General features: G+C 43.1%; 2 protein-coding genes across 2 annotated transcripts in view; one reads left to right on the forward strand and one right to left on the reverse strand.

Moving 5' to 3' along the window:
- The window catches only part of MED12L (mediator complex subunit 12-like), a 139,160-nt gene that overhangs the window by 13,033 nt on the left and 98,620 nt on the right, over positions 1 to 27,507 (forward strand). The window contains exons 8-11 of the mRNA XM_010584903.1: positions 6,796 to 6,927; positions 8,342 to 8,468; positions 10,549 to 10,763; positions 13,013 to 13,189. Of these exons, the coding sequence (XP_010583205.1) occupies positions 6,796 to 6,927; positions 8,342 to 8,468; positions 10,549 to 10,763; positions 13,013 to 13,189 (651 nt within the window). The remainder of the gene's footprint in view (positions 1 to 6,795; positions 6,928 to 8,341; positions 8,469 to 10,548; positions 10,764 to 13,012; positions 13,190 to 27,507) is intronic.
- On the reverse strand, positions 25,766 to 26,779 carry LOC104842556 (P2Y purinoceptor 14-like). Its single transcript, XM_010584984.1, has one exon. It carries the CDS (start codon positions 26,777 to 26,779, stop codon positions 25,766 to 25,768), a length of 1,014 nt encoding a protein of 337 aa, XP_010583286.1.

Genomic DNA, 27,507 nt, shown 5'->3' on the forward strand with positions numbered 1-27,507 from the left:
ACCCCAACCCCGCTGTGTCTGTGGGAAAGGAGGTCTAATGATGCCTTTTTAGTTAGTAAGCTACAATTTAACAGTTTGTTACTCAGATTCAGGTCCTTTACATAGTACTTTAGGATGCATGAGGGTAAGAGAGACAAGGTGAGCAAACTAAAATGGACTGAAATATCTGCAGAATCAGAGTCTATTTCCACAAGTACTGAGAAAATAGAGCATATTCTGAGCATTCTTGTAATATTTTTAGTAATGCAGTTAGCATTAGTTCAGTTGCTCGAATTGCTTAGTTATCTAAAGCTTGTTTGTGTGGGTATTTTCACCCTTTATTATTTCAGTAAATCCAACATCAGATTCCTGCACACCTACGTGTCTGAGGGAGTTAAAGTACAAAATCTCTCTGGAAGGGAGAAATTTATTCCGTGACTTAACTGATGGGGTCCTTAAAAAGAACACACAAATTGTTTTCTCTTTTTATATTAGACAACTTCAAAGCAGTGATTAATATTTTGTTGAACATGGTCTCATAATTTAAAGCAAATATGCAAATTGTACTCCAATAAAAAGGTTTGTCTTCGAGCTGTTTTTAGCGCTGCAGTGTGTAGGTAGAGCTTGCCTACTGTCCTGTAACGATTTTGTCCCTCTTGGGTTGCAGTCAGAGGCATTTCCTCATATTCTGTATTTTAGTCTGCACTGCCAGTGTCAGTGCATTTAGTTGATTTAAAAAACCCAGACTTTTGAGGACAATGTTTCCACAGAGAGGAGTGCACCTTGAGAGCTCCTTTGTGGCAGATATGCAGATGTGTTTTCAAATGGAATGAGCTGTCCTGACTTTCTGTGAGTGGGGCTAATTTGGATGGATTTGGGATTCTGAGCCAGGCATTTGTGGATGGCACAGGCCCATTTTTCTTCCTACAAAAATCTAATAGTGCTCTTGTTCCTGGCTCTTGTTCCCTTTAGCAAGGTGGGTTGTACTAACAAATGTCGCTGTATTGTACCCCTTCTTTGTCTCTTTTGATAAAAATACAGCTTCTGAAAACCCTTTCTTGCCTTCTTAAAAAGTAGACTTGGAGTTTAGATACTCTACCTTTAAAAAAAAAAAAAGCTTAGTATTTAAAGGGAATGTTCTTAAATGATAAAATTCTACAATATTAGAACTAAAGCAGCTCTGTGTTTTGAGACTGAATCCTATCACACTAGGAAGCAATTGGATTTTTCGTCATTGTTGTTTTTTTGTTAACCTTCTTCATGATTGAAGGACAGACTGGCTTCCTGTGACACAGACTTGACTTGTGAAAAGCACCTGCTCAGATTTGTTGAATGATTTGATTGAATACATTATCTTCCTGTTTTGAAAGGAACAGGACTAGCCATATAAATATGCATATAAATATATATATACACCCCCCCTCCGTGTATATACGAAGTATCTCCTTTATATCCTCCGCAGGCATCTACGACCTGCCTAAGAGCACACCTGCTACAAGCCATTTTTCTAACCCTTTTAGCCCAAGAAGCAGCAGCGTGTCTCGGGGCAGGAGGAAAGGTTTTTCGGGTACCGTCCACCTCTCCCCCTCGAAAGGCGTCGCGGTGGCGTGAGAGGCGGCGAGTTCCCGTAAGCGGCTCCGAGCGCGGGGAGGGTGATCCGCCAGGCTGGCGACGGCTCCTCGGGGTACGCGACAGCCCAGCGGGCGGCGGTGGCAAATGGCACGGGCATTCCCGGCACCACTGAGTCACACACCTGGCTGCTCTCCGGAGAGGTTTTGGTGAGGTTGGGGTTTCCTTCTGCTTAGCGATTTGAGCTGCTGGGTGTTACGCCCTGCTGTTCCTGCCTCCCCCACAAAAAGGTAACTGCTGCAGTCCGGTGCCTCAGCGGTGGCCTTAGCTAGCGCAAAGTCAAACCAGTTCCTCAGCAGCAAATTTTAATTAAATAATAAAAGCAAGGACTAGCGGGAAAAGGGCTGAGAGTTATGGAAAGCAGAGGTTTAATAGTACTTTAGGCTTCCTATCTCCACACCTATCAGGAATGGTAACATTTAATACTTTCCTTTTAATCCTTTCCTGTGTTTCTAATTGTGGTCCTTTTGATTTTTGTTTAAAAAAAAAACAAACAAAAAACAATGACAACTCTTCTCTTTTCTTCATCCACCTTCTGCTCTAGTTGTAAATTGGTGGAAATGAGGCCTTTGGTTTTTCTCTGAAAGGGTCTGACTGGTGGCTTTCAGAAGGTTACAGCTTTTTTGGGTCATGGCAAAATGATAAATGTTGTGAGCGAGTTGTCTAAACTTGAAATCTTGCTTCGAAGGTGTGTGTTGCCTGGTGTAGATAACCTCTCCCATTCAGTGCCACTCTGAAGTGTTTTTCTCTCGTTAGGACCTGTGGAAGGTTTGGGAATCTCGAGGAAGGGTCTTGTCTGTGCGAGAGCATCCCCCAGCCTGAGGGAGTTGCAGTTCCTGCCTAGCCATGCCTGTTCCCTGCCTCAGCGCCTGACATCTTGTCTTCCCTACAAAACGGGGTCATTAAGTAACGTGTGAACTCATCTGTTTGTTTTCCCACCCTTGGAATTTTACGGGTACAAATGCGACCTTAACGCTGCTTTTCAAGGCGTGGTTTGAGCCCCTCTGAAACGTGGTCCGTGCTTTTCCAGGCCAGACCGCCTGCAGATGCAGGATCCCAAATGAGACAAATCCGGAACCTGATTATTCTGAGAGGCGTTACTTAATCGCGTTTAAGTAAACACGGTGTCGGAAGGGAGGAAACGGTGAGGTACCGCTATCGGGAGGCAGCATCGGGAGGAAGTCGTGCAGCCTGCAGCAGGGAGCCGGAGCTCGCCCGTCGGTGTTACCGCTGGCACGGGCTGCCGCGCCGGCTCCGAGGAGCAGCACGCCCTTATCCACGCTCACCAGAGCAGCAAGCGCTCAGTGCTAACTCGTTTTCCAGTTTGCGGCTCTGCAGATGAGGTGTGGGTCTGTGAGCGTAGGCTCCCGCTGCCCATGTCCTGCTGTAGAGACCTACGCGCTGCAGGGGTTTTGGGTAATTGTTCATGTTGCAGGGACTAGATACAGCTTTCAAACGTATTTGTTCTTTTCAGTCAAAAGCAAAATAAAGTATTTGATGGTTAAGCATTTCAACCTAACTTTTCTCAGGTGCTGCAGGGCCCCGTGTCCCAAGAGCCCAGTGTATGGGAATGGCTCTGGTGATGCCGGCTTGCCCAGCAAAAGGCTGCATCAGAGGGTTCAAATAATTACCTGCACTCAGATAACTTTTTTTTTTTTTAGTTGCTGCGTGTGTCAGTTCCTGAGAACCAAGCTCACTGTTTTTGGGCACTTAATAGTGGTGCGGTTGAAATTCTTAGATGGATAAACACCTTGATATTTCAAGTATTTATTGTGGGCTTTTTTCCCTTCAAAAGAGGTTATAGTCCGCATATATGTGAAACTGCAGAATCAACACTGAGATTTTTAAGGTGCATAATCACTTCTAGGTGTTTGATTTGTTGTGATGTTGGATTCTACATCTCTGAAAATGTAGTTTTACTTTTTATAGGCATAGAATTGGGGACTTATATTTTTGCACTAATATCAGTGTTAGCAGATGATTCGTTTACGAACAGAATTAACTGTCTGCATTTTCTTAATTGTAGAGCTGTCTCTTTCTAGTTGTTTAACACCACCTCCACCACCCCCACCTGAAAAAACCAGATTGTCCCTTGAAAATAAGCTGCTTGAAGCTGATCAATCATTCCGTGAAATCTCCTGAAGTTCAGGTAGAACAGACGAGGAATTAATCTGTAGTTAATTTATGTAGATCTCAGTGTGGTCCTGACCAGGATAATTTCATGTTACTTTCTCATGAGTTGCACAAATGTCTGTGCTTTGTTTATCCTTTTTGTTAAGAGAATGTTAATACAGAGCTATGCGTGGAAGTGCTGTTTGAAAGTAAGAATTCACAGCATTTCTTGAAATAACTGCTTTAACAGGAAAAGGTCAGCTTGCCCTGGGTTTCTGTTTTCTTTGGGCTGTCAAATAAGTCATTTATGCAATCTTTAGTTTCAAAAAAAAAAAAAAAGACAGAGGCTGTTCCTGGCTTAATACCTAAAACTCTGAAGGTGCAATTTGCTGTTGATCACGATGTTACTTAGTTTCCACTGCACTCATTCTCAATGAGCTTCGTGAAAGACTGTAAAACAACCAACCAAACAGGAAAGAAGTGTGCTTGGGTAAATAAGCCTTAGCCCTTGATCATAGACAGCTGGGCGTGCAATTCACACGAGTTACCCCGTTAATTACAACACGTAAGCGCAGGCAGCGCGTCCGATAATGAATGCTCATGGCCTTCTGGCACGTGGCTTTGTAGCGCGGGGCCGCGGCGGCTCGGTCGGCCGTGGGAGCCCACCCTCGGGTCGGTGGGTCTCGTACGACCTGCCTCCCCCCCGCGCCTGTCCCGCGGGCTCGCTCGCTGGGGCACAGCGCTCCCGTTTCACCCGACGGAGCGATGGCCAGCGGGGACCGGAGGGCTCGGCGGCGGCGGCGAGCTGAGCCCTGCCGAGTCCTGCATTCGCAGCAGTCACAGGTAAGCGGCAGAGGCCCAAAGTTGCCTGTGGTACTCCCTAGGACTCCAAAACCACGGGCACATGAAATTTGGTTTGAATTTTGTTCTTGGTATGGTGACCGGGGTTATACTTTGGGCTGTTGTCACATTTCCCATAAGGCTTAAACATCCGTTCCCTTGCGCAGTGGGAGCAGCAGCAGTGGAAGTGGTCAGCTCCCCGACTGCAGGCTTTGGTGGTTTTGCTTTTCGGTGCTACGTGTAGCTGAGCGTAGCTCTGAGGACAGTTAAGTAACAGGCTGATGTTCTTGGCTTACTATCTCAGGCCGTGTCTGAAGCAAATCTTTGTAGATGTGCACATGCATACGTGTACCCCAGCGCCTGTCTGCGTGCTGGCAGTGCCTGTACAGTGTGCGTATTCCTTGGAAGAAAAGCACCCTCGTTTTTCTCCAGTGGAAAGTAATTGAAAGCCAAAGAATTGGCTTTCATCTTCTACGATTCGATGCTTCCCAAAAGAACCCTTTTCCTTAGGCCAGAACAAAAGCATGTACGAACACTTTTATAACCATTTTTTCCTTCAGAAGTACCCCATGTAAGTCTTCCTCTAAATGTCTCTTGCCAGGATTTCCCTCTCGGTGTTTGCCCCAGCACAGTGAGCTCTGACCTCGGACATTAGTGCCCCATTGTCTCACCTCTCCAAGGCTTTCCTCCTTTACTTTTCTGAAGGGATTCAGTTGTAGGAGCATCACTTGCCTCTTGCTTGAGAAGATGAGCTGCTCGGCCGCTCTGCGAGAGGTGCCGTTCCCCGTAGGAGAGAGGGCGAGAGGGGTCCCGCGTTGCCGTCCCTGGGATGCCGCAGGATGCGGTACAGCGCGGGCGCAGCTTCGGGGAGTGGAGGGCCTGACGCGCTTGGCCCGAGCAATGAGTTGGTGTCTCCCGCTTCAGACACAGAAGCGCTTGGGGTTTTTTGTTGGCGTGGTTTCTCGTTACCAGAATGGGAAAGAAGTCAGTGTGAAGATCGGGCTCTTTCAGGTGTTCTGCGCTGCCTTCAAAAATACACAGTATCCATACTGTTGTTACTGACTGCATCTAACCACAACAGTGGTGACGGTTACCATGGCACTTTATTTGGGTAAGAGGAAAGCATTTTCCCCTCTTCCCTCCGCTCCCCGCACCCCTAGTCATTTAGTATCTCTTGCTCGCCTGTTGAAGCGTATTTACAGGAAACTTCTCTGTGTGATGTGTGTGCACGTACACACCAGCCTTGTTTAGCATGCTGTTGTTTTTTTGTATTTTTTGAGGAGGACGTTTGGGCTAGCTTTGAAGCAGTAACTTTCATGCTTGTGGCTCTCTAATTCCTGATCACTCCGAAAAAAGTATTCACTTTCTGAGGGTGCCGTGCTTGAGACTAGCCCTTCTAATGTTTACTTGTAAGTGTAGTTTCCACTAATCTTGGGGAAAGAATTAAAATCCCACCTGCTTGATTTGCAGGTCAGTCTTATGTTTAGGTGTTCAGGGATGGTAGCCAGCTTGGGCAGGAGTGAGGAAGTTTGGCACATCCAGTTCAGTAGCACACAAGAAAAAAATACTTCCAAAATGTGGGTGATTAGTGGAAACGGTGGTTGGATGAACACTCAATAGGTATAAGCATCCTATATCCCATTGCTATTCTGTAAATAAGGATTTTCTAAAGACATGTACTGTTTCTTAAAAATGTTAGCTCAAAGACATTGAGCTTTTTGGGAGTTTTTTGACCTTGGATATCTGATAGATACATCTTAGAGCTTAGGGGTTTTTTTGTTCTGTTTTTTTTTTTTAATGCCTCAGTGGGGATGCAGGCAGTGGTCTGGAAACAGACGAAGGAGGTTAATTAGAAGAATTAATGTAAGGAAAGTGTAAATTCTGTGTGGTTGATTGGGTTGAGAGGCTCTTACGATACGCTTTACCGGTTTCTCTTGCTCATGAAGCAGATCACCCTTTTCTGTTTTTGTGAAGCAACATTATGATAAAGGAAACTTTCGATTTGACTGTCAGCAGTGTGAAGACTGAGATTTCCCTCTTTGGCTTCCAGATTATATTTCATTAGAAAACACTATGAATAAAGCAAACGTGTGCATCTGTCAGTACTAAAGAACAAACCCCAGCTTTTTCTCTTCATCCCCCGGAACATTGGTTGCTGCAAGCTGTTTGCTCAGAAATAAGCCTGTTGGCTGTGTGGGTGAAATGGTTTTCTGTCTTTATTCTTGCACTGAACAGGTAGCCCCAAATGATGAAGCTGTGGTTATGCTGCTTTGCGAATGGGCTGTGAGCTGTAAAAGGTCTGGTAAGCACAGGGCCATGGCTGTAGCCAAACTTCTGGAGAAGAGGCAAGCAGAAATTGAAGCAGAAGTAAGTTTTTTTTTTTTATATTTCCAGAATAGTGTGAACAGTATGCTTAAAAAGTAAGGTATTTCTAAGGGAGTATCACTTTAATCTCTACTCATTACAAAACAAATAAGTTTGATGGCATTTGGAGCACTGGGGATTTTTGTCATCAATTTACAGTTTATAAATTCTAGATAAAACAAAAAAGCCTTCTATTTAAAATAAGATGAAATTGCAGCCTAACTCAGAACTGTTTATGTTAGCTGATTTATGTCTGTCTGTTTGAAGTGTTTTACTTCTGTGAACTACTTGTCCAAATAAAGGGGTGCCACAGTAACTGGAGTCCCTTAAAAAGAAGGATGTGGGTCTGACCGGTGGGGCAGGGCTGTTCAGCTGGTGGGGGACTCTGGGAAGGTTCCCAAACTAAGATCTGTTTTGAGGCAAAATTTGAGTGTAACTTTAAATCTTGCATGCTGTAGAACTCCTTTGTTTTCAGGGGAAATGAAACGTTTCACGGGAGAAGCAGGATGCTGTAGTGACATCTTTGATGTAAACTGTTGTCTGTCTGTTGTGGCATATGATCCTACTCCAGCTTGCAGAAGCTGACACTTCTCCTTGAAACTTCAGTAATACTAGATCTGCTCTGTAGTGAGGATTAAAGAGAGGCAGTGTGTTTGCTCACTGCAGCCTTGCTGCAGCGTTCTGGACCAGTGGTACTCCCCGCAGTCCGGAGCACCGCCGCCTCGGCCTCACCCGTGCAGTGCTGGCAGGCAGTTTTTACCGGATGGGTGTTCCATTTAGGGTACGGTTTTGGGTTTTTTGTTGGTTTTTTTTTTCCTAGAAAAGAGGTCCCCAGAAGGGTGATGTGTGACGTCTGTTCAGCCTGGGTGTGGGGACAGACACATGAGAGCACTTGCAGAAGCGCATTTGTCCAGACAGATGTACAGACAGCGTGAGGTGCAAAAAGGCTTTCACTTTCCAAAGCCTTTCCACAAACCATTAAGTAGGGGGAAGGGAGCTTACTGTATTTTTTTCTGCCTCACTCACACCCAAATCCACTCAAAGCAGAGATGTTTGTCCTGGTTATTATTATATTTAGTGTAATTTACACAAACAAGAGGAGTTACCTTTTGTATTCACGTCGGTCCTGGAAGTTCTGTATCTTAAATTTTTGCTTTTATATGAAACCGTGTCGTTGCAGATGATGGTACATGTCTCAGGCATTCCTTTTCAATAAGTAATCCAAAGTGATTAAATAAAACACCTTAGAAATAACCAAACTAGGTAATGGGAAAAACCTATCGTTCTAGAGCAAGTCTGGATTTTATGAAGAGGTAGGAAACAATCACATGTATAGTTGCCCCAGATACAAATTGTGGGAATATTATATGCATTTGTGTGTAGATACATGCTTTTTTTTATTTATTCAACTGTGCAGAGATGTGGTGAATCTGAAGTCATAGATGAAAAGGAATCTCTGTCTTCAGCCTCCTTGACAGGTTCCAGTCTTCCTGTTTTTCAGAATGTCCTGCTAAGGTTTTTAGATACACAAGCTCCCTCATTATGTGAGTATTAACTAATTTATATTCCAAAGTAGGTCAGAAGCAACTGGTCCACTGTCTGGTAGCTGAAGTTACTGTTTTACTGTAGTGGGTGTTTCACAGTTTCCATGATTACCTGCTCTATTTTCATATGCACTTTTTTTTTTTTAAGTCTTCTGCCTTGTTATAGGATCTTTCTGTGATTTTTATTTCTTTCTTTTCACAAAAGGAAAATTGGCAGAAACTATGTTTATTTCTGTTTAAGCTGTAAGAGATTTGGGGAAATTACTTGCACTCTATGCATATTTAACATCAAACACTTGGTCTTTTTGACACATCCACATTCGAAGTGACTGACTTGGAAATTACACGCAAGTGTTAAAGTCAAAAGCTGTTAGCTGACAAATAGGTGGATTGAAAAAAGGATCTTTGTTCATGGTAGGTTGCTCTATGAAACGTCTTGGTCTAATAAAACTGCCTGATACTGTAGCCTGTGTTTCTGGTATCTTGAGTACTGCTAGTTAGGTCGTTTGGTTGTATTTTTTTTTTTTTTTTTTTTTTTCTTCCCCCTAGTGCCCTTAAAGTAAACGGGGTTTTAAGTGGTTTGAAACATGATACTGAAAACTATCAACATCTGAAAAAGGAGAAACCTCTTAAAAATTTGTTACAGACCTTGAGGTATTGGTAGTGCTCTATTTTCGTGCCAGTGGTGACCCTGGTTTTAATAAACCATCCAAACTATTTGTGTTATTCAGACTTGTGTTTCTGGTGTGTTTGTTTCAAATGCAGTATCGTCCTTCTTCACCCGGGTAGCTCTGCGAGGCAGAGTAGGGAGAGCAGCTGGGGAATGTTTTCCTTGCTTGAAATATTCTTTGGTATTTTCGAGCATTGGACAAGTTTTGCGGTATTCTATGGTGGTTGAGCTTCTGTGTCTCCAAAAACGAAAAGCATGTAACTGCTATATTTTGAAGGAGGGCAGATCGCCTGGTCTACAGGTGCGTGTTTTACGATGCTCCTCCACATACCGTCCAGCCTTGCTTTTGAGGGGTGAGTCACGGTGGGCAGCTCCGGATCAGCGGGACCTGGGGGCTGCAGAGGAGGGTTCTGACCCTGAGCTGGTGTGCTCTTGGGCTTACTGTTACAGCTTCTGTGCTGCAGTGTAATCAGAATTTCTAAATAGGAATAGTGTTGTACATTGAACTAATTTGAACTTGTAAAGCATAATTTGCTTTTAAATAAATGTTGATTATTCAGATTTGGTGGTTCTGTAGCTGCAGGTTTTGTTGCCCAATAGAGTTGGCATGGTATAAAGCTATTTTCTGTTAACTGCAATGTTGCAGACATTTCTGTGGTACAGAACAAGTCAAATTAAATATAGCTGTGAGAAATGAGAAATTAATAACAAAATTTTATATGTTGTATTTCTCTAGGCTTTGCTTTGACACTGGCAAAATAACATGCATTTATTTTAAACTTTTTCCTGATGTGTATGAGCATGTTCAATAGATAAAATACGCCGTACTATCAAGCTTTAATAAAATTAATTGCTTTTACATCTTGGAGGCCTGGCATGCAGGGATCTTGAGTTCTTTGAAAATATTTTAAAAGGTTTTCTGTTATGAACACAAAAGTACTATAGGTAAGACAGTAACATTTACTACAGTAATATAATTTGGGAAGAAAGGACAACTGCTGGGTGGTCTGTTATAATCCAAAGCTTCAGCTTTAATTTTTCTTCACCAAGGAATGTCCTTGCCCTCTTCCCCTCTCTTCTTAATTTTTAGAAGTATTTGAACATTGTACTTGACTGCTGACACACACGTAACCGTCTGGGGCAGATGTGTGTGGGGTAGGATGCTCTGGAATCCACTCCTGTCTGAAGTCTGTCCCGTGTCTGGAGCTGATAGCAAAGTTGAAAGCATGCAAGTTAGATGGGATGTGGTTTGTTCTGTGGAGACAAAGAGAAACCTGTGCAGGATGCCTGAGACGTTTTCAGTAGGCCTTTAAAATTAATTTGCTGGGGTTTGCAATTTGGATAGTTGAAACCCAAATATTTATAAGTTGAAAGTACAGTCTAACTTTTTTTTTTTTTTTTTTTGGGTAGCTGACCCAAATAGTGACCATGAGAAAACAGAGTTTGTGAATTTGGTGCTGCTTTTTTCTGAGTTCACTCGGCACGATGTTTTCTCCCACGATGCATACATGTGCACTTTAATATCACGTGGAGACTTGTCAATCACTGCAACTACTAGACCACGTTCACCTAATGGGGAAACTGTGGATGAACACTATTCTAAGGATCATGATGTGAAACTGGAGGTAACACTTCATGCTATTGCTCTGACGTTTGGTACTTTTGTTTTGTTAAATGTAGATTTTCACCAAAGTATTAGTATTTCAGATATGAGATACGAAGTTTTTTAATCTGTGTCTCCTTGTCTCTTTCTCTTTCTTTGAGAAGACCAATCCATTAGCTTCATTCTTGTGAATATTGACGTTTTAATGCGAATATGCTGAACTGACAGTTGTCTGGTGATCTAAGTAACTCAGGACAAACAGAAAGGCACAATGTCGACTTCTAAATGTACCAGTGGAAAACTTATTTGCAGATGTGCTTCAATGAAGAGAAGGGAGAGCTTTAAGCAGGAGGAGTTGGTGGGGAGCCTGGAGTAACCCCCACGTCCTCTCTGTAGCGTGGGACATGCTGGCACAGCACAGGCGTGAGCGATGCGCAGCCTGGCAATCTGCTCGCAGGCGATCCGGAGCTCACTGTGTGTGACACAGCCGCCGACTGAAGGCTGTGAAGCCAAACCTCGTAACTCGTACGTGCACAGTCCAGGTGCGATCCCGAGTCTTCCACCAGATGAGCAGTTCGTAACCTGTTCTAAAACTAGCGCGAGAGGAAGGCAATTTTAAACTCCAGACCATGGACCACGTTTGTACTCGTGTGATGAGATGTAGCCTGTTGTTCTGCTGCACGGTCCGTGTGGAGCCTGTGGGCAGCTAAAGCATCCTCTTGTGTTTCTTTTTAACTTATTTTGTATATCTCTTGCATCGGTCTCATGGCCAAATTTGCCCTGAAATATAGGGGATTTCTACAAGTTGCCTTTCGTGGTACAACAAAGTAGGAAATAAATCTTGGGAAGGTGCAAGTGTCGGCTTCCTGTTCTGTAGGTGTCCTGGAGCAGAATTGATTATGGGGATATACTGTAAAGTTTTGTTTCCCCCCTTTGGCTCCTGCCCTTATCTATGCTTTTGTGGAGTTAGGCGTGAGAAATACTTCTGTAAATTAAGTCTTATTGTAAAGATTTAAAAGTCAGTATCTGAAAACTTCTTACCATCAATACTTTTTTCTTAAATAGGTGGAGTGCTTGGGTTTACCTGTGATCAGTTAAATGGGTCTTCAGTAAAGTGTGACTGATACTTGTTTTTCTCTCTGGTAATTATTAGGATCATAGTATTATGGAACATATGGGCATTGACTCGGGAACCGCTAGTATTTTTGATGATGTAGACAAGAGTGACTTTAAGGCAGATTTTGGTTCGGAATTTCCAGTAGGTTTAACTTTCAATTTTCTGCATGCTTTTGATGCCTGTGTCTGCTGCTTGCTGTTGCTGCTGAATGTCCCCCCATGCCCCTAGCACCACCTTGCTTCCTCCGTCAACAGCCGATGTCCTTTGGCATCCAGTCCCTGCCGTCTTCTGTGTCAGTGCATCATCTCCTTTCTCTGCATCTCTGCTGTATGACAACTTGCTGCTCTTCTGTGCTTCCCCTAGTTGTCCGCATGCACACACGCACGCACGCTTCTCTCTCCTTCCTTCCCTCCCTCCCCCTTACCCTCAGCACATTCAGAGTGCTGCTTATTGGAGTTAAGCACGAATAAATATGCAGCGCTACCCACTTCTTTGACATTGAGGAGCCCCATTGATACCATTTGTTTTTCAAGTGACTGCTCTATGTTTTGGCTCTGTCTTCCAAATCTGTTTCCCCCACTCTTTTTCCTTACTGTTAGCCTGATTCTGCATTGCTCTTGAATCTCATATTTTCTTCCTTTGGGCTGGTCCTCTTTCTGCATGGGATCCTGTGCCCGGAGCTATCAGCGCAGATCCACTTGCAGGATATTGGGACCCGTGTTTCTACCTGACATCTGTCATATTAGTGGTTTCAAGCATATCCATGCCTGTCTACAACGTCTCTTGTCACCTCCCACTTCACCCTTTTCACTGTTTTCCCTCAATCACTGGAATATCTCGTTGTGGTTTCTGTGTCACAGCAGCATAAGAAGTGTGGAGATTGCTCTGAATCGTAGTGCTTTTTTCCCTGACTGAATATCGCTAGTTTAAAACTTGTCTAATAATAATGGAGATATGCATAGAGAGATAATGTATATATGTATCTTAAATTTCAGACTTGATTACGATTGCCCTCGCTTTGTCTATCTTTGAAGAACCTCAGGTGTTTAAAAAGTAACTGTAAACAAGAACAAAATTGTATCTCTGAATGCAATTGCTGAATTTCGAAAGCTAGAGGTTATACTTACCTTAAATGTTTGTTTTACATGACTTAGATTTTTTCTCCGATGCCTGGGGAGTCTTGCGAGAATGTGAGCTCTTCTTTAGACAGAAGAATTTCAGTTACCAGCGAGAAGTCCGTCAAGAGGGAAAGACTGAGAGAACTGATTTTTCCCTCCAATTACGACCTCCTTCGCCATTTGCAATACGCAACGCATTTCCCCATCCCTCTGGTGAGTGACCTCTGCGCTTGTGTGTGTAACGGTACTGCCTGACGTTACAGCGAAGCACTGAAAGGAGGAGAAGTTCGCTGTCTGAAGAGAGCTGGGCTGAGAGACCTCTGCCCGAGGGCTCCTGCCCGGTTCACACGATGCTGCTGCCGCTGCCAGCGTGCACACGCTGCGGGGTGGCTTCAGCGCGGTGCGCGGGCATCTCCGTTTTATCGACGGGGGGTTAGCTGGAAGAACGCCTGAGAGGTGTAATAGCGTGGGATGGATGGCTTGCTCGGGTTAAGGAGGCGGGCACCACAATAAAAGCACCACGTTCCAGGGTCTAAGAAAAGTTTGCTAAATAGAAAATTCGATATTGTAGTTGGACAGTCGGGTGAATACCAAAATAGCTGAAAGAAATACTTCTGAAATGTAAGGGACAGAATGGTGTTATTTCCTCCCACCCACTCCTCACTGTTTCTAGCATGGTTTTTTTGGCTGCTGCTGTTGTTGTGTTTGCCTGTAGGCTCACGGGAACTGAAGAAAGCCCCACGAATTAGGTCCCAGATCCTAAATCCTTATTCAGATGACTTCTCATGTTTTCCACTGTGCTGGAAAAAGGGCCCAAATACTGAACAAGCCTCGCACTGGAACATATCTACTTGAGAATTATTTTTTTTTTTTTAAACAAGGATAACTTTAACAACATTAAATCCTGCCAACACAGGAGGTGTCATGTGAGAGTATGATGTGATGACCACAGGTTTGTTTGCTTTAAATTTCTTACTCCACAAAGTTTGGGTTCTGACTTACTGCAGGTGAATTGTTATGAGAATACTGAAGGAGCTATTTCCGTTCAGGACAGTTTTGAATGCTTGCTGAAAGCTTGATTCACATTGTGCCCATTTTAAGGATTATTAAAAAGATGGCTTAATTTGGTCTTGTTTCTGAAATATTTTTGATTTACGGATGGAGCTAATCCAGGTAGCTGGATTTTGCCTGTGCAAATTGATTTTTAAGATTTTCATTGTTCTACATATGCATTATTTTTTGGAACTAATTGTAAATTAGAATATTAATAAACTTAGTTGCTGTTTTATAAATTTTTATAAAAAAAACAAGCAAAGAGAACACACTGGATATTTACACTTTATCTTAGTTTTAAAATTTCCTTGAATTTTCTGTAATAACACGTTGTTAGCTTTTTTTCATATTCATTGAAGCAGCAGCAAGGAAAGGCAATAGAGCTTGGCAAGAATGAGAGATTTATTTATAAAACTGCAGGTGTGATGTAAGCAGATACAATAATTTTTAATCAGTGCAGCTTAAAATCACTTTCTGGAGTAAATAATGCCCTCTAAAATGCTTTTGGGTTAATTGTGTACGTGAAAGCTTTGCAGCTGAAGAACTGCTATTAAATAATCTCTTCACTTGATTGCACTAAATAATTTATTATAGTAAGTATACAATATTTAACTTAGAAAAGGTGAGTTCAGGTGTTTACCATAAATAATTGCAAGGTATGTTTGAGTCTGAACACGTTGTATTCTTAAGTGCCGCTGATCCCAGGTAGGTCATCACTGGTACATTGAACTATTTCTGAAAGGCATTATCAAACATTCTGCTAATTCAGACCTACTATGTGAACATATAACAAAGTGATTGGTATTGTTCAAGTTTCTTCCTTCTGCTTGGGCTTATGATTCAGCAGGAATGTTGTTGACCATGGTAGCCATGCTTGCAATTGCACAACGGCTGTTTATACTGCACATTTGCACGCTCTTCTGATGTATTTTAGAATCAGTACTTTTGCATCTGCTGTTCACTGCTGTGTCGTATGTCTTTGTCTGCGAAAACCTTTGCCTCTTTTGGTGCTGCAAAAGTCTCAGTAAATTTCAGTCTGAATGATTTGGAAAGATGGTAATACAGAATAGGGTCAAAACAGAGGTTTGATACTGCAAACAGCAAGGTAGATTCTTTAGCTTTAAAGAGAGCTTGTTTCAGAGAGCAGCTGGTTATGGTATCGCTTTGGCTCAAAGTGTAGGGGATGCGAACAATGTGGTACGGAACAAAACACAGCAGGTAGCCTGCAGTTATGAGCAGTATGTTGATGAGGGCTTTCTTCACATTTGGGTAACTCTCACTGTATTTGTTTCGGTAGAGTTGTCTAACAACAAGGAAATTGGAAATCAGTATCACAGCTGAAAAATTCAGGAATATTGCTGTGCATATGAAATTAGTAAACACGTGCCAGTCTCTTCCAAATTTTGTTTTGAAATCAATGCACCCTGCACCAGGTCTTTCTTCAATGGTTTTTATTGGAATAGCCATGTTAGGCACTGTTATAAGGAGAACCATTGTCCATACGACTGCAGACAACATCTTGGCAAATCCAGGCTCTTGAATGCGGTAGGTCTTATAACTGTGCATTAGCTGAAGGCAACGATCCATGCTTACAAATCCCAAAAATATAATTGATAAATACATGTTCAAGTAGATGAAACAGGCTGTGACTTGACAGTGGAATATTCTCAGTTTCCAGGATGCAACTCCTAGGTCAACAATAATCTTTACTGGCAACGCCAAAGTCAACAAGAAATCCGCTGTTAAGAGGTTAATTAAGTAGATGCTCATACACTTCTGTTTCTGATCTTTTTGTGTGAATGCCCATAGTGCGAAACAACTTCCAATAAATCCCACAAGAAAAATCAAGTAGTAAAAATAAGTAAAAGGTTCCATTTCTTTTCTGACATGGCATTGTGAAACATTGCTTGACATTGTAAACTTCTTGTGCAAGTTGGTTTTGCTGCTAGGAGATATCAAGAACCTACAAAAAGAACCAAGAAGACATCAATGACATCAGCTTTTCCTGAGCAACAGTAGTTATTCTCTGAGAATTTTGTTTGATTGATTTAATGGAAAAAATGCAATTGGGAAGAAATATTTTTCTCTCTTTTCATGCTGCTCCACAGATATTCAGGAGGGCTTTATTCTCATGTCAGAAAAGTTTGGAAATGTATTAGGATTTGTTTTTGAAAGCATATAGACTTCTGAGAAACTCTTGCGCTAGAGCAGTCTCTCTGCGTGTGTTTGGTCAAACTTCCCCCCGCCTTGCCCCCAGTGGAAACGCCAAAGAAAAAGGTTTGTATTTGTTTAAGATTAAGCATCTGGTTAATAATGGTCATACTAAAACTTCATAACTTTTGAACAATTGAAACTATGCCTTAAAAAAGGGTAATATTTGTAGCAGTCTTGTTCTATAAAAATGTGTTAGGGGTTTTGAAGTTAATGCACTGTCAAACCAATATGCGGATATGTCAGATAGATGAGCAAATAGTTCTAATTGGTCCTAAGTTTTTGCAAACTGCTGTCTCTTCCTACTTGAACAGAGGATAAATTATTTGCATATTTTTATGAAGCCTTTAGAAAAAACATATTTTGAAAGAAGCAGCTATTAAATAATTTTGCTCACTTCCTTTTTAGGCTTCTCTAGAAATTATAGGGAAGAAAAGCAGAAACTTTTGGTCTTATTTTAACTAAATACACTACTCCATGACCGAGGGGTTTTTTTGGTTTGTTTGTTTGCTGTGCTGTCAGACTGCTGCGTAGAATGTCTGTGGGAAAGGAGGCATGTTCATGATAATTTCTTGGAATGAAAAACAGTACATGTATGTCTTGAATAGCATCAGACTGCAACAGGTTTTATTTCATTATATTGTTCCTAATTTTAATACACAATATTAGAGAACCACTGCCTTTGCACATTTATTTTCTGCTGTAAAACAGGTATCGAGATGTGCGTAGTTCGTAAACCAAAATGATTGCAGATACTCCAATGATTTAAAATGGGGGAAAAAGCAGTTTGTTTCTTGCAGCTGGCTTTCTGGAGGTGGCCTCTGTTGTCCTGAAAACATGCAACTGAGCTAAGTTTGGGTATGCGCAGTGCAGGTGAGGAGCATGCCGCGCTGTCGGTCCTGAGGCGGTGGGGCTGCACCTTGTGGCACGGTGCAGCCCCACTCGTCCTCCCCGGGGCGAAGAGGCAGCCCGGCAAACTGAGCCCTGAAATGCTGCTGGAACCGGAGCCTCCAAGGATACAGCATGACTGCGGCCGAGTAACTGCCTACAGGCAAAGCAGCGGCTGTTTTTCTAAATACTCGAGCCTGACTTCCTACGGTTTGGCACGGTTAATGTTTCAGGCTGTGTATTTATGTAGCTCTGGGTAGGCTGGAACAAAGACTAGAAGCACGTACCTGTCTCGGTGGTCTCCGGGGTCTTCTGAGCATTAGTCTGCGAAGATCTGATGTCTGGGTCCCTGCTCTCGCAGTCCAACAGTGTGTTAATCTTTTCCTCCGGCAGCGTCTGCTGTTTTTTTAAAACGTGTCTGTGGTTTTTAAATGTGCTGATTGACGCAGTTAAAACCAGCATTCAAATAACTGAGCCACGTGGAAGTTACCTAAAGGAGAGGTGACAGAAAAACGTAAGCGTTCACGGAACAGCCCAGAGAGACCTCTTTTTCCTGTTTTTCGCGCAGGAGCTGGCGGCCGGGCGGGCGGCACGCCGAGGGCTCCGCTCTGCCGGCGCGGTGCTGCGGTGAGCCCCGGCTCGGGCTCGCGGTGCTGCGCGGGACGAAATAGGGAACCTTGGGGAGAAAAATGGCTGCGAAAGAGACGGGCTAGACCTGTCGACGTGGCCAGTGGCGTGGATTATTACAGTTACTGCAATTCAAAATACGTTTTTGCGGAGGAACGGCGGTCAGAGTTGCGTGACCTTGTCTGCATCAGAGAGCCGACAGGGATGTTGTGAACAGTGCTGTAAACTGGCCGATACCTAGCGGCACTGAAGGCAGGGCGATTTTTCACTCTCTCCTCCTAACTTCTAGCCGGAAGATTTAAGTTTAAATGTTTATCGTGTGTTCATGTGCGTAAGGGTGACGAGACATGTATGGTTTGGTGAGCCCCAGCATTTGGACTTTTTCATGTAGTTCCTAAAACTTCCATCAGGTTAGTTCCAGCTTCTTGACCTGGGGCTGTAGATGTGTGACATCAATGGCTGATTCTTTGCTTTCCTTTTTAAAAATCTGAAACTCTCTTTCCCCCCTCCATGCCTTACATTTTAAATCTATCTGGAATCAGGGTTTTGCAATATAGTTGGCCTCCATTCGTTATAACATTCCTGCATGAAATTCCAGTTTTTTTCTAGTCACAACCTAATTTGCAGATCTAAAGGCACGTAGGGACTCTGCAGATAGCAATTAAAATTTTAAACCTTAGGACGTTTGCCAAGCACTATTAAAAATAAAAGTGACAAGTTAGGTATATAGGGGAAATGTTTATAATTAAGCTTTTTTTTTTCCTGGTTTTTTTTTTTTTTTTAAACAGGAGAGAATGTCTAATACCATGCTAGGGGGCTGAGGTACTGACAACAATACTGAAACCCCAAAATGTTAGCACTTTGTTGTAGTTGAGAATCCACAGGAATTTAGAAATCACGTACCAGAGCTTTGTGAAGAAACAAAATAAGAATGTCTGGTTTTAAGTTTAGTCATAAGCTTAACGTTCAGACCATATTTGTCGAAATGATTGCAAAGCTTCATAATCTGGAGCGATCCTATGTTTGGTTTTGAGCAAACATGGACTAGTTTTATCTTGTTATGTGCATCATGCAAAACTGATCTTTCCATACTTGTATTATTTATTTATTTATTTTTAAAAACTTGAAATGTAGCATTCAGTCAGTTTTTTTTCCTCAGTGTGTGTGTGTGTCTCCCCTTTTCTGTAGAGTCAGCTTACAGCTCAGAAAACTTTTCCAGGTCTAAAAAGACAAGGTGATGGTTAGGTAAACCTTTACTGAAAGATGATCTACACTTCCTACAGAAGTGCTTTGGGAGGAGAAGAAACATGAGAACATGAGTCTACTGAGTTGTAATTCTGGTTTTTATTGCGGTTCAGTGTCATCCTCGTCTCCTGTCTGTAGGTCCAATTTAAAAGGCCATTTTAGTTCATAAATTACAGATGCAGATGGTAGATTTTGCTGTAATTAAAGTTGCTGAGCACTTCTCATCATAATACCCTATTTTTGGTGGTTTAAACTTTGTTAATTTTTGACTTTTGATTTGAAATCTTCCATGATGCATGCCTGCTTAGGCTGACTCCTGGGATTGGGGGGTGGTGCAAGGAAGGGCTGCTGGTGTGGGTGGGAATTCAGCCAAGATGATTAGATCATTTCTGAGAACAAAGCTAGGGAAAATAACATCTAAACCTTAAAAAACCCCCACCTAAATCTGATGACCTCTAAAAGGGCATCAGGAGCCTTGTGTTTTGAATTGGACACACCAAAGATTTATGTGGGTGGTCCTCGTGTCAGCATCCCTTCTGATACCTCTCCGCGTTTTGCCTATTCATTTGGAGAAAGGTTTCATGTCCAGAAAGTTTCCGGAGGCTTTCTGGAGCTCTGCTGTTAGTAGGCTTTAACCTTTTTTTTTTTTTTTTTTCCGTTCCGAGCACCCTCCACGGCAGGTGTGGCCGAGCCGAGCGCCGGCCGCTGGCTCCGAGGAGGGAGCGGTGCCGCTGGGAAGGGGCAGCCCAGGGCTCTGGGTCTCGCAGCGGAGGAGGGCTCGGACTCGCTCCTGAAGGCTGCGGCCGGGCTACCCACGGGGGATGCGGAGGAGCTGGGAGAAGAGGAAGGGCGTGAGAGTAGCCAGTATGGATGGGGAGTGAGTTTGGATGCACCTCGGGGTCCTCCTGGGTTCTCTTCGAAGCTGCGAAACGTGGGCGTCGTGGCACCCAGCGTGGGGAGCGTTGGGGCTGCGTGGGGCGGCACTGCCCCGGGCGTGGGAGGGCGGACGCCTGCCCGGCCGGGCTCCGCGCGCTGGGGGCGAACGCTTTGTGGAACCGTCGCGTGACGTCCCCGCGCGTGCGCTCAGGGTGCGCTAGTGCTTGCGTTGGTTGGCGATTCCCCCCGGGAGATGCCACCTTCTGTTTTCTCCTCCCCCTTCAGCAGGTAGCCTCGGGTTATTTACTTAAGGCTCCTCAGGTAAGGGTCCCGTGGGACTTACTCGGCATTAAAGTTAATTAAAGGTGCACTATAAAGGGTGCAGTTAGGTTTAAAAGGACAACTTTCTTTAATTTCGTACTGGAGGAGCACGGGCAGGATTGCATGTGAGTGTGCATTTACAGTATGTTTGTCCTTATTTCTGCGGCTGCCAGGCGGGTGCAGCTTATGGTGAGGGGATGTCTCCGAGCCCTTCTCGTTTTCCTTGTCTGTTCCTCATCTTCAGTCCTGGAGAATATTAAGTGTTAGCAAGCACTGGCCAGGCATGGATATTCAAGGCTCTGTGTGATCTCCTTTCTTTAAGTGAGGAAAATATGTAGCAGCCTGTTAATCCATCTGTTAGGAAGCTGATGTTTGAATCTATATCATTCATATCCCTGCGTCTTTTAAATCAGGAAGGTTGTCAAGCATAGAGTTACATGATTCCTTTATGTAAGGTTTTTGAGCCTACTTTCGATGCAGTTACAAAAGTAAGGCTTATTTGCACGTCGTGCCCACGTGGACTCTCTCTGTCAGGTTTCCCAGCGTTGGGTGCAGTGGGAGAAAACTGGGAGAAACGTTACCCACGCTTAGGTGGGGGACGGGAACTGTAAGCTTCCTGTGGCGTGGGATGGTGCCGGGGGAGCCGGAGACCTTCCCTCTCCCGGGCAAAGCATCCTCACCACCCTGTCCTTCCTCCGCCGCTCGGCGCGAAGCAGCCCGAGAGCAGGATCCGTCCGGCTGCGGGAGGGGGTCGAGCCCCACAGCCCCCGGCGGCAGCGGTGCAAGCGCGGGCAGAGCCCCGGCGGCGGTTCCCGCTCCCGGTGCGGGCAGCGGCGCTGCCTGCGGCAGGCAGGTCTCCGGAGGCGTGTGCAGGAGTCGGCTGCGGCGGCTGTGTCGGAGAACGTTTTGGGGTGGATTGCTTGTGGGAGGGATGTGGCTCTCCCACGCTTCGCTCTGTATAAATGTGCCGTTAAAGGCACCGAAAGTTTGAGATTTAATTTCCAGTTTGAGTTTTGACGTCTTCAGTGTGTGTTTATGTGCCAGTACAAGGCAGACAGATGTGCATGGGTAGAAATTCTGCAGTTGATGCATGATAGAGAACTGATGGGAAACCCTGGTTTTATCATGGTTTTGTATCGTTTACGTGATGGTAGACAGGAAAAAAAAACCCAACAAAAAACACTGGCAAACAGTTGATTTTCTTTCAGCTTATCTTTAGTTGTGAGAGAAGCATTCAAAATCAGCATCAGAGGCACAGTAATGAGCGGGTGGTACAAATTAGTCCTGAGAGTTTTCCTCTCTTTCTGTGCGCGGCTGTCACAGACGCTGTTTTGATATTAAGGTATGTCTTTGAGGGGCAATCTTTGAGTGGTGTCTTTGCCATCCTTTAATCGTGTAGCCAAGAACTTTTTGTCATGTACAAATATGTACAAACTAGCAAGTTTAGTATTTTCTCTTACAGCTTTTCTTGACTTTCATTGACAGATTAGAATTTTTTATCCCGTTGTAATGTTTGCATTGTAAATGAAAAATAGGAGTGATCTTGGCACAGGGTAGTTATGAATTCTGAGCAGAAATAGGTATTTCTGACGAAGAAAAAACCTGATTCCTTTATTTACTTCTGAGCATAAGGAGGCAAGATGTGTTCAGTGTAGCCTGTGTCACCGAGCCTGTCGGAGAGGGGGGGGATCTGCTCTGCTTGGCACACAGTGCTGCGTGAACCCCAGGTACCACGGGTAGATAACCACATCCTGGGGATCAGCATCATCGGCAGCCAGCAGAGCACGCCCGTCTGCTGTCAAATAGTGAGTAGCTCCTTAGCCTGCCCTGTCGCCTTCTGTCAATTATCAATATTTAGTTTTAATTGTTTGAACAGTGTTTTACAGATATGCGGTGCCCTGAAGTGATGAGTATTAGACGTGCTAATGAAGGTGCTCTCATAAAAATAATAAAAGACTTATTTATTGGGGTGAGATGGGAGAATGTGTGAGGGTGTCGGCAGAGGGAAACTAGACCTTCCCTCCTGTCCCTTCTGTGTTACAGTTAGCAAATACAAGGGGTGCTCCCTCATTACATCTTCTGGTTGTGACTGTGTGGCCTTGTTAGGTAAAGTGGCATCTGCCCCCTCTTTGGTGATTTTTTTTTTTTTTTGGTTTTTTTTTTTTTTTTTTTAAATACAGATAATTTTTGGAGATGACATTCTGCAAAATTAAACTCCGTTTAATATTGCTGATTTCTGCACAATTGGGACTTTTTAATATATTGAGGCAGTTGTGGAGTGAGCTTTCTGTCCTGAACTAGTGTTTGGAGAAAGGATTTCCGTTTGCTGGGTTTAGCTCTTTCCCTGAAAAATTACGATGCTCTATCAGTGGCAGAGAAAATGGTCCATTTTGAGGCCTTACACCATGATATTAGCATAAATAACCCATTGCACAGTAACTGCAGCATTGTCATTTGTCCAGTGTAATGTTAAGTTGGCTTCTGGGTAGATAGCTGTGTGGTATCGCTAAAGGCGAGGGCAGGTTTATGAGGTGATGCATAGTTTAAAATGTGAGACGTTACAGGCTTTTTGAAGCAGATTTATGCCACCATCCTTGGGTGCTATCTCAAGGTTTTGAATAGCAGAACAATGTCTCCTTACAAAGGGATGACCAGGAACTCCACCAGGCTTGGGGGAGAGAGGCCGAAATGTGTAAGCATGACAACTTTTCTGTGCAAATGTGTGTGTTTGATGTCTCTTGGCAGCCTGTGGTGCAGGCTTGTTCTTCCCAGGGGCACCACGCCTTTGCAAGAGATTGCAGGTCCAGCTGAATAGTTTAGCTCTCCAAAGAATAAACAGACCAAACCCAGCTTCTTGCTCCTGCAGTGCAATGGAGGGAGTCATGAGTAAGTCAGGAGGAGCTGCAGCTGGGGACCGGGTCGCTGTCGAAAGGGAACCTTGTTTAGCTCTGGGTTACCCATAACTTTCACGGCAAGAATTTTGGGGAAGTTCCTCCAGGTGGCAGGTTGACAAGGCAAGAGCTGGCACTTCGTGGGACCACAAGACTTCTGGGTGCCTGAGGAGCTGGCTAGGTTTATCTGAGGCGTGATGTGCTGGGAAAGGTGTGAAAGAATTAACTTACCCAGTGCAGAAAAAAAATTGGCCCCATACCTTTCCATCCCAGTTCATATAGCAAAGTAAAGAGCAAGGCTGGGGAAATAGAGCAGAAGCTTGGTTTAATAATGGTGTTATCTGAGACTTGTCACACACAGGGTGGCAGATTGCAGTAGGATCGGGGGTCACAGAAGCATTTTCTGACTAGTGAAGCTACTGGAGGAAGATTTTTTTCAAAGTGAACGAAAAGCTAGAAATTTAGTGTCACTTTTGAAAAAGTGTGTCGGTTGGCATCCTTTCCCCTGGGTATGTAGATTTTTGTCATTCTAATATCAGTAATCTAGTGGGGTGAGGAAACAATTTTACAATAGAAATAATTTTTTCAAAGCTCGCAAAGTAATTAAAAAGTTATACAAATATATATTGTGGAAGTGTTTTCATCTCTGTATGCCAGCGTGCTTTCACAGCCGCAATTATTTAGATTTACGTAGGCAAATACCAAGCCATGCCATGTAAGGAACTAAATGTTTTTGCCATAAATGACAAAAAATCTCCCACAAAGCAACAGATTCCCTTCCCCAACAGGCTATTTCCCTTTCTTGGAGGGAAGAGCCTGCAAAGTCTCAGTTTGACAAGAGTCAGGGAGCTCTGAAAGAACCATATAAATAATCTTTTATGTATTTTCTTTAAAAAAAACCAACCAAAACGCAGCCTTCTCCTGTAGTCCCTAAGGGCTGGTTTGGGCTGAGGATCCCCCCAGCCGCCACAGTCAGATGAACATCCAGGCTCCCCCGGGTGTTGGGTGCTGGCTGCTTTCTGGGTTTGGGCTGGGACCGCTCTTCAGGCAAGCAGGAAATAAATGGAGGTAAATTCGCTCCATAAAGGTGTGTTTAAACACAGCAGAGTTGCCTGGTCCTTTAGTTGAAATGTAATCCCGTGTGATGGTAGAATACTGTTACCTGTAGATCAGTGGTCTCGGACCAAGAGAAGTTACCCACAGCCTTGGAGAAGGTTCAAAGACCGTATGTTTAAAAATCTTTCACCCTGAGAGATTATCTGTTAGGACTAACATGAAACGCAGTGGCAGAAAAGTGAAGCACATGTTACTTCTGTTTTCTGTCCCTGTATCTTCTTGGTTAAGTAAAATGAAAGTATTCAGCTTCCAGAGCCACTGCCTGAAAGCTTTGTGTGGGTACTTTATGCACTGGTGTGTTTTCCCTGTAGAATGATAAAATCAATCAAAGAAACCCCCAACAAACCCCCAAAAGCTGCACTGAAAAATACAGTTAAAAAAGAGTTTATATTTATACATAGAAGGTTGGTGGCTTTCAGCTATTACTTTTGTACAGAGGGAAATGTTTTATCATCATGCCAAAAGCATGAGAAAACCAACAAACCATTCTTTCTGGATTTAAATATACCCCCGACTTTCTAGACAGCTGTACATGTGTGTTTTCAAAAGGCTTCTTGAGTCTTCTTACCTCCTTCTGCAACAACAGCAAGGGAGTTACTAGTATCTCAGTCAGTTGGGTATGAACATTTTTTGGTGTACACCATGTTATTTCAGAAGAGTCCTGAGGAATATGGTACAGTGTAACTGTGCTATTTAGTTTATAGAAGGATCCTCTTTAAACACTTGCTTATGTTGAGCATCACATTTTATAGAAGCATTCTGACGTTTGGTGCCCAAGGGTGACAAATAGTCATGTTTAATTCTTAATTTTGTAGAAAATTTCCCTTAAGAAAGCCTATATATATATATATATATATATTTATATATATATGTATAAATTTTATCAAGGGGTTTTCAGGCTCTGCAGATCTTTGAGGATTTGATGTGTATTTTTTTTTTTTCTTCTTCTGTTTTTCCTCCCAGTTATTGGAGTAGAGTCCTTCCTTAAGCTGCACATTGTCTTCAACACTTTGTGACCTAGTAAATACACGAGAGCTTCCCCTCAGGGTCTCAGTCCGCTTTCATGGGCTGGTGGAGGCCAAGTCAGAGAGACTTGTGCTGAACTTCATCATATTAGTTCTGAGGGGTCTGCTCCAGCCGAGGTGGAGCGATCCGTTGTTCCCAGGCCCTTCAGGCTGGTTTGTTGATCATCATGTGTGTTGTGCCTGGCTTTGTGAGAAACAACAGCATATCAGTTTGATTATTGGTCTGTTGGATAATCTGTTCAGAGAACCATGGCCTGGAGCTCCAGAATGTGTTGTTCCAGTTATTCCTCTCTCTTTTTTTGAGATCCAGATAGGTCGTATCACACCATAATGCAATCATAGCATCAGCTGAAATAGCAGGTAGTAAATATATTGGCAGCATGCAATAATGTTTTTATACAGAGAAACACTACTTGGTATTTTATGCTGAAACCTTGTTTCTGTTTTATTGCTGGTTCTCATCTGTTCAGTTTTCTTTGAGACATTTGTGTTCTTGAATAAATTTCTGAAATGTGAATTATTTCACAGACCTGAACCTACACTATGTTTATACTTCCCTGAAGTGTATTTGATCTTCTGGATTTAGAAATTTCAACCTCATTTGAAGTTTTCAGCTTGAGATGCAGTTTTTGATACAGCTTTTCTTTAAAGGGGAGGCAGAGGAAAAAATAAATAATGGGATCAAGGCACACATTTGCAGCAGACAGTACAAGAGTAAACTCCTTTGCATAGAACAGAGTTCTTTCTGACTGGCAGTTGAATTGTGAGCTAGTTTGACTCACAGTATATGGTATTCTGCAGAGGTGATAGGGTACAAAGCAAATGACAAATACGAACATAATACTGAATATATTACGGCTGGTTTTTCTCTTGGTCACATCTGAGTTCCTTCTGAATTTTTTATAAGAGCTATATATTTTTTTTGATATAGAAGTGTAAAAAATGATTAGCAGAAGAAAAACAACCCAGAAAATCCCTGTGCAAATGTAACTTGACGCCTTGTGCCACTGTCTGCCAAGCTCACTTTTAAGACCTATACATTTTCTGGAATAATTTTCTTTAGTGATTTCATTAGTTAAAATCATATTTGGAAGTGATATAAGCATTAACAATAACCATACGATTATAGAGACCACTTTACTGTAGTTAACCGTGTGAACAAAGGAGGTGAATAAAGGCTTTACAATCTTGTAGTATCTGTCAAAACCTATGAGGCCAAAAAATATTATCCCGATATACATGTTTGTATAAAAAACAACAGCAGAATATCTGCACACAAATGTGTTGAGCTGTGGAGGTGCAATTTCTGAATCGGCCAGAATTTTGAAAGGAAATGTCAAGCTCATTAGGAGGTCAGCAACAACGATGTTTTTGAGATAGACAATAAAACTCTTTTTGCTAGAAACATACAGAAAAATCCATGCTGCCACACTGTTCAGCGAGAATCCTACTATGAAAATTAAACAGTAGACCAGGGGAATGACTGTCTTAGTTACTACTGTGCTGTGACTGCAGTTGTTTGCTGAGGAGTTTGTGCTGGAGTTGAACATCTTACAATATCTTTGTTCCTAGAAGCAGAGAAAGATTATCTCAGTAAGACAAAAAGGTGCTATGCTTTCCATTAATTAGTATAAGTTTTCTACTCCAAAATAAACCTGGCATACATCTCAGAAATGACCACATTTCCACACTGTATAATTTCTGGCAGGGATGCATAGTTAGTATTTTCCAAGTGGTGCCGTCTCACTTTTTGATGATGTTCGAGGGCATACTGCTGTTTTGAACAGAGAATCCATTTGCTTCTCTGTTTAACTTTAATCCATTGTCTTCAAGCCCTGTGCTGCCCCTTTTCTGTGGGTATAAGCCTATGCACTGTGAACTAGGAGGGGGACTGAGCCACAGTGATTTTGTGACTGTAAATGCATCTCATTAACCCTTAAGGACCAGGATGTATTTTTAGCACTGGTTTACCAGGAAGCATGTGAGGGATATCAATATTCCTTGTACAAGTGTTCTGTTTTGTTTACAGGCATAAAAGACTCTCTTCTGTTAGTCAAGGATGGAAATATCTAGTGTATGCCAATGTTTTCTAATGTTCACTTGAAAGAAACCCATATGTGCAGCTAGCACAGTTTGCTTTAAACTTTTCCTTGTAGTAGTGTGACGCACAGGAGTGTGTCTGTGTGTTAGCATAACACAGAACTAGAGCTGTCCTCTCAAGTCATTCAGATCTAAATTTTAGAGGATCTCCAAGAAGAAATCACATCTGCTGTCTGCT

This window comes from Haliaeetus leucocephalus, unplaced genomic scaffold, assembly GCF_000737465.1.
Source record: "Haliaeetus leucocephalus isolate CR32 unplaced genomic scaffold, Haliaeetus_leucocephalus-4.0 Scaffold1014, whole genome shotgun sequence".
Classification (NCBI taxonomy): Eukaryota; Metazoa; Chordata; class Aves; order Accipitriformes; family Accipitridae; genus Haliaeetus; species Haliaeetus leucocephalus.